The sequence below is a fragment of the Neovison vison genome, chromosome 1, assembly GCF_020171115.1.
Source record: "Neovison vison isolate M4711 chromosome 1, ASM_NN_V1, whole genome shotgun sequence".
Taxonomy (NCBI): Eukaryota; Metazoa; Chordata; class Mammalia; order Carnivora; family Mustelidae; genus Neogale; species Neogale vison.
This window is the reverse complement of record NC_058091.1, coordinates 123,574,142-123,586,384: the sequence shown is the minus strand read 5'-3', so window position 1 is coordinate 123,586,384 and position 12,243 is coordinate 123,574,142. Positions and strand designations below refer to the sequence as shown.

At 36.7% G+C, this 12,243-nt stretch overlaps 1 protein-coding gene across 2 annotated transcripts in view; it reads left to right on the top strand.

Moving 5' to 3' along the window:
* Positions 1-12,243, top strand: part of EXOC2 (exocyst complex component 2) — a 295,982-nt gene that overhangs the window by 182,343 nt on the left and 101,396 nt on the right. For both annotated transcript variants that reach the window (XM_044257816.1, XM_044257809.1), the window contains exons 14-17: positions 6,085-6,150; positions 6,319-6,476; positions 6,879-7,000; positions 9,093-9,154. In XM_044257816.1, coding sequence (XP_044113751.1) covers positions 6,085-6,150; positions 6,319-6,476; positions 6,879-7,000; positions 9,093-9,154 — 408 coding nt within the window. The remainder of the gene's footprint in view (positions 1-6,084; positions 6,151-6,318; positions 6,477-6,878; positions 7,001-9,092; positions 9,155-12,243) is intronic.

Genomic DNA, 12,243 nt, shown 5'->3' with positions numbered 1-12,243 from the left:
ACTCGGCATCAGGGAAATACAAATCAAAACCACAATGAGCTATCACCTCACACCAGTCAGAATGGCTAAAATCAACAAGTCAGGAAATGACAGATGCTGGCGAGGATGCGGAGAAAGGGGAACCCTCCTACACTGTTGGTGGGAATGCAAGCTGGTGCAACCACTCTGGAAAACAGTATGGAGGTTCCTCAAAATGTTGAAAATAGAACTGCCCTATGACCCAGCAATTGCACTACTGGGAATTTACCCTAAAGATACAAACGTAGTGATCCAAAGGGGCACGTGCACCCGAATGTTTATAGCAGCAATGTCCACAATAGCCAAACTATGGAAAGAACCTAGATGTCCATCCTTAGATGAATGGATCAAGAAGATGTGGTATATATACACAATGGAATACTATGCAGCCATCAAAAGAAACGAAATCTTGCCATTTGCGACAACATGGATGGAACTAGAGCGTATCATGCTTAGCGAAATAAGTCAAGCGGAGAAAGACAACTATCATATGATCTCCCTGATATGAGGGAGTGGTGATGCAACATGGGGGCTTAAGTGGGTAGGAGAAGAATCCATGAAACAAGATGGGATTGGGAGGGAGACAAACCATAAGTGACTCTTAATCTCACGAAACAAACTGTGGGTTGCTGGGGGGAGGGGGGTTGGGAGAAGGGGAGTAGGGTTATGGACATTGGGGAGGGTATGTGCTTTTGGGTAAATTGGAAGGGGAGATGAACCATGAGAGACTATGGACTCTGAAAAACAATCTGAAGGGTTTGAAGTGGCGGGGGGGTGGGAGGTTGGGGCACCAGGTGGTGGGTATTATAGAGGGCACAGCTTACATGGAGCACTGGGTGTGGTGGAAAAATAATGAATACTGTTTTTCTGAAAATAAATAAATTGGGAAAAAAAAAACACTAAAAAAAAAAAAGAAAAGTACCATCTGTTATCAGTATACTTACAGTTTTATGCTGGCTTGACTCATTATTGAAACAAATTATGCCTTTATTTCAGAGCTCAATCCCTTTGTCCATAGCACACTAAACTAGCACTGTCATTTAGAGTTCAGAGAAATAGAACGAAGAAGATGTTGATTCTGCTTCCAACTGTGTATAAAGAGAAAGATTTACAAAAGGAATTTGGCTTACCTGATTATAGAGGTTAAGAAGTCCCAGAATCTGCAGTCCTCAAATTGGAGACTCAAGAATGCCCATGGTGTAGTTCCAATCTGAAAACCAAGAGGCTCGAGATCCAGGAAGTACCAATGTTTCAGTACAATGTCCCCATTCAAGGCAGTGAAGCGGGAGGAGTTACCCCCTTACTGGAAGGAGGGTCAGCTTTTTTGTTCTAGTCAGGCCTTCCACTGATTGGATGGGTTCCACCCTCATTAATGAGGACAATCTGCTTTCCTTGGCCTACCAATTCAAATGTTAATCTCATCCAAAATCACTCTCTCAGACATACCCAGAGTAATGTTAAATAAATATCTGAGCACCCTGTGGCCCACTCAGGTTAACAGGTAGAATTAACCATCACAAGGTCCTTAACTTAGGTTTTACAGTATAGAATTCCAGTGTCATTCTGTGCCTTTTCATATCACAGCGGGTGCTGGGTTCCTTAGCAACATCCGAATTCCACACCTACAGGAGTCCTCCCAACCCTCAATATTCACAGGGAATTCTTAAACCTCTGCTTATCCCTTTTGTTATTTTAAATCTCCAGGAGAAGCAGTAAATCTGTTGGACTTTTTAGGAATATATCACAGGATTATGCCTGGCAGATCTCCTTCAAAGGGCCAGTTAGCCTTGTGGAGATGTAGGAGTTCAAGTTTTTTTTAAAGAAGACCTTCAAATTATCCTAGCAGTATGCTTACTAAAATATATCCCAGGAGGTCCTGAGGAACGCTAACCCTGGGTGATCCTTCATTCACCAAATATCCTGAACACACTATGTGACAGGTACTGATACATGTACATACACTACATATACATGTATGTACATGTAACACACATATAATGTAAATTCTAAAATATATAAATATATAAAATAGTGACCAAGATAAATATGACATCTCCCCTCCTGGAGGGACAGAACCAAAATCAATTTTTAAAAAATTTATCTTAAGGGCGCCTGGGTGGCTCAGTGGGTAAAGCCGCTGCCTTCGGCTCAGGTCATGATCTCAGGGTCCTGGGATCGAGTCCTGCATCGGGCTCTGCTCCGCAGGGAGCCTGCTTCCCTCTCTCTCTCTCTCTCTCTCTGTCTGCCTCTCTGCCTACTTGTGATTTCTCTCTGTCAAATAAATAAATAAAATCTTTAAAAAAAATTTTACCTTAAATTTTGCTAATAGCTATAAAAGAAACAAGTAGGGTTCTAAGATAAAGAATATCATTGGGATGGAGGTCAGGAAAGATCTCTCTAAGGAGATGACACTGAAACCAAAACTTGAAACATAAGAGGGAAACAGCCACACAAAGAATCAGGGAAAAGAATGTATTGGGAAGAAACAACAGCACATTGCAAAGCCAAGGAAAGGAGCTTGGCATATTTGAAAAACAGAAAGAAGGTAAAAACATTCAGAGTATACTGAGCTGTGGTTTAGGGTATCAGGAGAAGTGGGAGATGAGGCTAGAGGAGGAAGCAGGGACCAACTGACAAGGCTTTGTTACAGACAGTGGTAAAGAATGTGTATTCCAAGTATGGTGGGAAGCCACCCATAGACCCTAACTGGTGGAGTAACCTGATCAGAGTTTTGGTTTTAAAAAGACCAGTCTGGTTATCTGTTCAAGAATGAATTGGCAGGGAACAAAAGGCAGAGTGGGTAAACTATTAAAGCTGTCTGGGCAGGAAATGATAGTGTTTGGATTAAGGTTTTGTTAGTGAAAATGATAGAGAAAATGATAGATTTCATTTGTATTTTGGAAGTAGTGTTGACCAGACTTACTGATGGATTAGATGAGTAAGATGAGGGCAAGAGTTAACATAGAGCTACCAAATGGACTCTCAAATGAGTAGGTGTGACATTTACAAAGCCAGATAGACTTGAAGAACATGCTTGAAGGAAAATATCAGTTTTCTACTTTTAATGTATTTAGTTTGAGATTATTGTGAGTTATTCAAGAAGAGACATGAAGTAGACAATCTGAAAATCAGATTTGGGCTTCAGAGGAAAGATTTGGGGTAGAGATATAAATTTGGAAGTGTGACCTTGTGATTTATAATAAGAAATATATATGGTCTTTTGGTTTGGGGCACAGAGCTCTAAAACCCTGGGAATTTCCTTAAATGAGGAAAATTTTTTGTTAATAATGTGTCTTTTGTTAATAACATGACCTCCATTGCCACCCAAGGATGGGGTGCTGATTGCTTGGATCACCAACTACACAAGTAGAGGGTTGAAATTTATAGTCTAACCCTCAGACCTCTAAGTAGGGGAATGGAGCTGGAGGTTGAATCAGTTGCCAATGGCTGGTGATATAATCAGTCATGCCTTTGCAATGAAGCCTCCATAAAAACCCAAAGGACAGGGTTTAGAGAACTTCCAGGTTGGTGAATGTGTGGAGATGCAAGGAGAGGGCATGGAAGGCACTGCATTCTTTCCTTATACCTTGCCCCAACCATTTCTGAGTTTTATCCTTTTATAATAAACTGGTAATCTAGTGGGTAAACGTATTTCCTAGTTCTGTGAGCTGTTGTAACAAGTTAATTGAACCCATGCAGGGAATTACAAGAGCCTCTGATCTGTAGCCAATAGATCAGAAGCACAAGTGACAACCTGGTCTCTAGATTGGCATCTACCTGTGTGTTGGGGGGTGCAGATCTTGTAGGACTGGGCCTTTAACTTGTGGGATCAGATGTTTTCTCTAGGTACATTGTGTCAGAATTGAGTTGAATTGAGGACACCCAACTGGTGTCTGGAGAATTCCTTGTTCTTGAGGGAAAACTCCTCCCCCAAATACACACATGTTGGAATTGAGTACAAAATCCAAAATAGGAAGACACTAGACCAAAATGATATGTGAAGCTTTGAGAATAAATTAGTGAGAGTGTATAGAGAAAAAAAGTGCCTAAGACTAGGACATGGCAAACTGCATTAATTAGAGAATAGCTAATATATCACCTTGTAAGCCTGGGGCCATTCATTTGCTTTTCTACACCTAGGCCACTATATTGCCTGAAGTGTTAACTTTGAATCAGAGCATCACACTTTGACAGAAACAGAAAGTAGGCTAACTAGACATTCAGAGCCAGTTGGACTTAACTGAGTGGTCATGACTCAGATGGGAGTCACTCTTGACATCTTTCCTTTCTCGCTGAAACACCCAGTAGAATTGACAGGTTCAGTTGCCTCTACCTTGGAATCTTGTGTCTGAGCCATCCGCACAAGTTCATGACTTACCTCCTTTCGCCTTAGTTGCTGTGATTGCTCACCTAGGTGAGTGCAACATCCTTATAATTGACTGTGCTAATACCAGACCCTATAGTCACTTCTCACTGTCACTTTAAAACACTTCATTTACTTCTCATTTGTTTTAAAAATAAAGGGACAGGGACGCCTGGGTGGCTCAGTTGGTTAAGCAGCTGCCTTCGGCTCAGGTCATGATCCTAGTGTCCTGGGATTGAGTCCCACATCAGGCTCCTTGCTCGGCAGGGAGCCTGCTTCTCCCCCTGCCTCTGCCTCTGCCTACCACTCTGTCTGCCTGTGCTGGCATGCTCTCTTTCTCCTCTCTCTGACAAGTAAATAAATAAAATATTTTAAAAATAAATAAATAAATAAAGGGACAAAAACATCAGCTTCTAAGTGAAATCCTCATTTATAAAGACTTTTGAGTGTTGTTTCTTAATGAATTTAAGAATTTGCTTATTGAATTATTACTGAGGTGAATTTTAGGCTTAGTTTTTTTAAAAATTAAACTTCGATTCTTTAAGAGCAGAAGTACATTTCTATAAAGAAAAAATTATAAAAGCTATATAATTTAATATAAAATTATACAATAAATATAAATTAGAGCCTGAAGAGGTATGTATATATGCATATGTTGACCACTTTTTAACAGGTATGTCTGATGTTTTTGTTGAAAACATTCAGCAATCCTTACCCTTCTTTTGCTCATTCATGTTAGTAATGCTTATCATAATAGTGAACTCTGTAGACTGTTTCTCTGGCTTATACCAAAAATATATGGAACATTATTTGTATTTTAAAATTAACTTGAAGTCAGTTGTCAACTTGAAAGTTCTCTTGACATGTATCTAGTGAATAATTCATAAGCATTTTACCTTTAAAGGATAATTTCACATTATGTTAGTGAAGTATCAGAATTTTTGTTTTTACCGGACCATTTTATTATTTCTTTATTTCAAAAGTTTTCCAAGTTCACCCTCTGTTCTCAGACATTTTATATTAGTTGTTTGAAAATTTGGGAGTAAAAAGTTAACTAAAATCCAATTGAATATATTTCTCTTTCAATCAATGTAGTGTTCCACACACTACTTTAAGGAGAAAGAAATATCAGAGGAAAACATGTCTAGCAGTAAATACATAAAAATTTCGTTTTAGAATTCTAGAATGTATTCTCTCCTGAATTAAACTATAAAGTCCCTAAAAGAACAGTGATTTATAATTTTTTAAAAATAAAATGCCAAGTATAATGCTTATTTATAAATGCTTAAAGGAAGGGAATGGGTAGCCCAAGATTCCTAGATGTTAATCAAGAGTGTATTTTTCCTTTTTTTTCTATACTATCTAATGAGAAATAGTATTGAGAAATTTATCCCGGGTATGATTTAGGTTTAACCATAAACAATTATTAATGAATATGACACATGAAATTCACCTACAAAAAAAGTAATTTCAACTTAATTCTTAGACTTATTTATGGAAATTGTATTTAAAGGTTTTAAGAAGATGAATAACTTCTTTTTGGAATAAGAAAATTTTTATAAGTCTGTTTTTAAATCAGAAACTTAGATTATGTCTTAAACATTCCTTTCAGTCAAGCTACAACTTTATCTTATGGTCTCTTTATATACAACTGGTATCTGAAGACAACTAATATATTTGATTTTGCTTTTTTAATTTTTAAGACTGCAGAGAAATCAGGCCAGATTGAAAGATCAAAGAATGTAAGGCAAAGACAAAATGATTTTAAGGTAAGTTAAGGATAAGTATGTAGACTTTTTCACAGGGTAAGATTTTCTCGACCAAAGTTACTAGAAAACTTTACATTCAAACTATTTATCATTGTTCAGGCAGATTCCGTTAGCTGATTTAGTCAAATTAATGACTTTTAATGAAGTTTTACTCTCATCATTATCTAGAAAATGATTCAAGAAGTAATGCAGTGTCTTGTGAAGTTGATCCGTGGAGCCCTGCTCCCACTCAGCATCCCAGAGTGTGGAGTGAGGCAGTATGGAGGCTGGGAGGTGAAATCTGAGCTCTCAGGACAGTGGCTTGCTCATGTCATCCAGACTATAAGGTAAATATGGACTCATTCTTCTGAAAAGGGGTAAATTTTTTTTGTCTTTTTGAGGGAAAAAGGAAATACCAACACATTCAATTTGGGATAAGATTTTTTAATATAGTGAACAAAGAATTTTACTCTGTCTTCTTGCCTCCAGGATTTCCTCTGTACCATAAAGCATCTAAGCTAAACCTTCCTGGTGCTTATGTTTGATGAGAATGTCATACTGAATGAGGATCTTCTTATTGTTTAATTCGGTATTAGTGCTGTATTATGATTCCTGTTATGGTTTTACTTTCCCTAGGCTTTCAGTATAATATTGTAGCTTATAACCTCCGTAGCCTGGCCAAACTGATGACAGGAATTGCTTCAATATCATACTCTGCTCATTTTTGTTTTATTGTGTCTCTTTCACAGGCTTACTTATGAATCGTTGACTGCCCTTGAAATTCCTAATGACATGTTACAGACTATCCAGGATCTCATTTTGGATCTCCGAGTACGTTGTGTGATGGTCACATTGCAACACACAGCAGAAGGTATGTTAAGAAAAATTAATGACATTTGCTAGGTAATGATTATCTAAATATGCCACCTCTTTCTATCTTCTAATCCTTGAAAATGACAGAATTACTTTTATGGGAAATTGAATATTTTAGATCACAAATAGCTGCTCAATAGGATTTTTTTCCTTTTCTAAATATCTTTCCAAATCTATTTACCTGAGATGCCAGACCATGCATAAATTAATATGGATATACTTGAAAATATTTCAGGATATAAGAACATCCTTATGGCAAATGTTAAGTAGAAAAAGTATATTATAAAATGTATATAATTTGAGTCCAATTTTGAAAAGTTGTATACTATATTTTTTTTCCCAATTTATTTATTTTCAGAAAAACAGTATTCATTATTTTTTCACCACACCCGGTGCTCCATGCAAGCCGTGCCCTCTATAATACCCACCACCTGGTACCCCTACCTCCCACCCCCCCGCCACTTCAAACCCCTCAGACTGTTTTTCAGAGTCCATAGTCTCTCATGGTTCACCTCCCCTTCCAATTTACCCAAATTCCCTACTCCTCTCTAATGCCCCTTGTCCTCCATGCTATTTGTTATGCTCCACAAATAAGTGAAACCATATGATAATTGACTCTCTCTGCTTGACTTATTTCACTCAGCATAATATACTCTATTTTTTAACGATTTATTTATTTATTTATCAGAGAAAGAGAGGAAGGGAGAGAGGACCAGCAGGGGGAGCAGTAGGCAGAGGCAGAGGCAGAAGCAGGCTCCCGCTGAAAAGGAGTCCGATGTGGGACTTGATCCTAAGATCCTGAACCAAAGGCAGATATTTAACTGACTGAGCCACCCAGGCGTCCTGTATGTATATTTTAAATATTTAGAAATACCAGTGTAAAGTCAGAAGAAAGACTAACAGTGGTTTTCTGTATAGTAGAAATTACAAGTGATGCACATTTTCTTTATATATTTTAGAATTTTCAGGATTTTGTGCATATAATCATAAAAAAAGGGTTATCTTTATAAAGCAGCAATTTGGATATTAAATATTTTCAAAGGCAGTCAAGAACATCATTATATATAACATAAGCCATAAGTGTCTGTCACCAGGACTTTCAAGTAGGAAGGTCACATCTTAGGGTACCTTGGCAGCCCGGTCGGTTAAGTATCCAACTCTTGGTTTCAGCTCAGGTAATGATCTTGTGGTTGTGGGATTGATCGAGTCCAACGTTGGCTCTGTGTGCTCAGTGTGGACTCTGCTTCAGGTTCTCTCTCCTCCTCTTCCCTCTCACCCGTGCTCGCTCTCTCAAATAAATAAAATCTAAAAAAAAAAAGGTCACATCTCTACAGAATTGGTGACTAAACATACTGTGTCAACAGAAAGGGAACAGAATCCAGGTGAGAAACAGCAGTGTCCTCTGAATTTACCTGCTCCCACTAGGACCTGAGACAGCCTGAAATGCTAAAGGTTGGGACAGGTAGCATTCCTTTGCAAATCATCAGAAGTGTCTAAGATTAGGGGCACCTGGGTGGCTCAGTTGGTTAAGTGACTGCCTTTGGGTCAGGTCATGATCCCAGAGTCTTGGGACTGAGCCCCACATCGGGCTCCCAGCTCCACGGGGAGTCTGCTTCTCCCTGACTCCTCCCTCTCATGCTCCTTCTCACTCTCTCTCTCTCTCAAATGAATAAATAAAATATTAAAAAAAATTTTTTAAGTATCTAAGATTAAAACAATATAAATTTTTCATCAGATATTTTAGGAAAAAAATATTTTATAGTTTATTTTGTACATGTTAACTATTTTCAAGAGTGCTTTGAATAAGTAATAAACCATTATCTGAAGTTGTCATTAAGCCTAGCCTAGCAGTTTCCAAATTGGGCTAAATTTATTTACATTAATGTTTTATGAAAAAAAAATCCAGAAAACAATACATATTTAAATCCTTGAGTTTACCAGAATTATGTTTTATATTATTACCTATCTTTCATTTTTTTACAAACCCATATAAAACGATGAAAACCCATAATATTTACAGATTTTTATCTCTGCAAAGTTCAACTAGATAATTATAATAGAAAGTATTTGTGTGCTTATTTTCTCTTTAGAAATAAAGAGGTTAGCTGAAAAGGAAGACTGGATTATAGATAATGAAGGACTGACTTCTCTTGTAAGTTTAAATTCTTTTCAGTGATTAATCATTAGTGTATATTTATATTCAAAATAATGATTTATTTTATTAATAAGCATATATTCTAGGGGAGGCTATGGGAGGGATGGAATAGCTAGGAGATGGTCATTGGGGAGGGTATGTGCTATGGTGAGTGCTGTGAATTGTGTAAGACTGATTAATCACAGACTTGTACCCCTGAAACAAATAATACATTATATGTTAACTAAAAAATAAGCATATATTCTCTGCATTGTAATTCTATATCATTTTCAGAAATAGAAAAAAATAATGAAATAGAAATAATAGTAGAAATAGAAAATATAAATATTTTTATATATAAAAATATATAAAAATAGAAAATATATAAAAATACATGTATAAATATATATAAATTACATATGTAATTTATATATATATAGAAAAATAAACTTCTTAATGTTTTCTTTTTCAGAGTCAATTTTGCTTAACACTAACCACAAATATTTAAAAATTAATAAAAACTGTGATTTCTTTTAGGGTACTCTTCATTGTGTGTCACTGTTATCTGCATTACATTTTAAAATGGACTGTGCTTCATTCTAAGTTACCCAGTAACTTGTATTTTTTAGAAAAATAGAATAGAAAGAAATGTTGGTGCTGGCCTCTAAGCCAAAACAAAACAAAACAAACAACAATAACAGCAAACCTATCCAGATACATACATAGATCAAGCAGGCAATTAAAAAGTTTAACTATAATATTAAGCAACTGTAACCATAGAATAATTTTATGTTTGTCACAAATACAAGTTAGAAGACTAAACTTTGTAGATGAAGGCAGAAACCTGACTGCATTCCCCAGATGCATTTTCTCCATTTTTCTTTCTAAGTTAAAGCAGAAACTGTTGGGATTAACAATGTGCTCTGCAAAACAACAACAACAACAACAAAAACCTGCATTTTTCCAGCCTCCACTGGGATGGGAATGTGAATAAATTCTAGTCAACTAGATGTAGGAAGACTGGTCAGCTGTGTCTTGCGCCTAAGAAAGTGCTGGACTTTTCCCATGACAGGAATAAGGCCAGGGTAGTTGGAACTACAGTGGCCTTCTTGTGATCATGAGGCCATCCAGAGACAGAAGCCACAATAAGGATCACAATGAAGAAAGTCAGAAGGAGCCTTTCGTATTGACTGCATCACCAAGCTGCCACACTAGTTCTGTTTCTTTAATGTTAGAGAAAAAAGAAATGCCCACCTTGTCTAAAGGCCTTCGATGTTTTAGCATCTGAATGTCAATTTAACTGATACACCCACCTACAGGATCATTGTGGGAATCCATGAAACAGATGTGAAAACATGGTATATCATGAAAACTATTTTCAAAATAATTTTGAAAATCTAAGAGTCTCATCTGAACAGATGATGACTCTAAAATTAATATGCCATGTTTCTGATTGGCTCTGTGTGCTCAGTGTGGACTCTGCTTCAGGTTCTCTCTCCTCCTCTTCCCTCTCACCCGTGCTCTCTCTCAAATAAATAAATAAAATCTAAAAAAAAAAAAAAAAAAAAAAAAAAACAGAATTGGTGACTAAACATACTGTGTCAACAGAAAGGGAACAGAATCCCGGTTTAGTCCTTAGTTCTGTCACATAATAGTCATGCAATCTTTTTTTTTTTTTTTTAAGTTTATTTATTTATCTCTACACCCAACATGGGGCCGGAACTCAGGGCCCTAAAATCAAGAGTTGCATGCTCTTCTGACTGAGCCAGTCAGGTGATCCAATAGCCATACACTCTTAAAGAAGTCACTTTACCTCTCTGGGTCCCATTTAGTGCTTATGTGATAGCAACTGAATCTGGGTCCCGGTGAATGTTACATGGTAACTGCCACATGTGGGTCCCACCGTGTGCTTATGTGGTGGCTGCCATATCTAAGTTTGGTTGTTTGATTATAGTAGTTAAACCTTTTTGAAAATATTTTGAAATGGCCACTATAGACTTGTTTGTAGTCAATTTAAAGCTTAACTATAATATTAAGAAACTGTAACCATAGAATAATTTCATGTTTGTCACAAATACAAGTAGAAGACTAAACTTTGTAGATGAATGACCCACAGAAAGTTATAATTCTGGTGTCAGCCATTGTGTCTTATAGCCAGGTGTTGGTAAAGAAATATGCTAACATAATAGTGTTGATAAAGCTGAGCGTATTTTAAGCTAGTCAGCATGGACCTCACTTCAGAAAGAAAAGGTGAATCAGTGCATGAGTAAAAGTTGAAGCTCCAGCTTTGAGTATTTCAACCTAACATCTGTAAAATTCTTAAAACTTTGAACAATGACTTAAATTGTCTCAAATTCTATTATACACTACTAATTTATATCTTCTTAACATTTCCAAAGTACCAGTCACATTTTTTTTTTAAAGATTTTATTTATTTATTTGACAGAGATCACAAGTAGGTAGAGAGGCAGGGAGAGAGAGAGGAGGAAGCAGGCTCCCTGCTGAGCAGATACCCTGATGCGGGACTCGATCCCAGGACCCTGAGATCATGACCTGAGCCGAAGGCAGCAGCTTAACCCACTGAGCCACCCAGGCGCCCTACCAAGTCACATTTTTAAGAATAGTAATATATTTTTCTTTCCCTGAAATTTTTAATTTTTTAATTTTTAAAAATTTTCAATTCTGAGAACTTTCCTCTTTCCTAAGAACTGGAATGATTTGTGATAACTCCTTTAATCAGCTAAATTGGGTGGTTCCTAACAATATGCAGAGATAGTAGTACTGTTTCTTTTTAGAGAAAAGAAGTAGCATAGCATATGTTTGTACTTTTACTCCCAGTTTAACTGAAACTACTAGAGTTCTCTGGTATTCCCTGTTTACTGTATTCATATAAATATAAAAATAAATTAAGAAAATCTAGTTCAGCTATTAATGCAAGAAATCTAAGTAACTACATATGAACATCAACATGTAATTCCCCACAGTTGAATTTGGATTTAATGCTATTATTATTTTAACATCTTAGATTTTCCCAACTTTTGAGGCAGGTAGATTGGAGGGATAAGGTCAGGTATATAACAAACTTTTTGACTCTTGAAATACTTCTG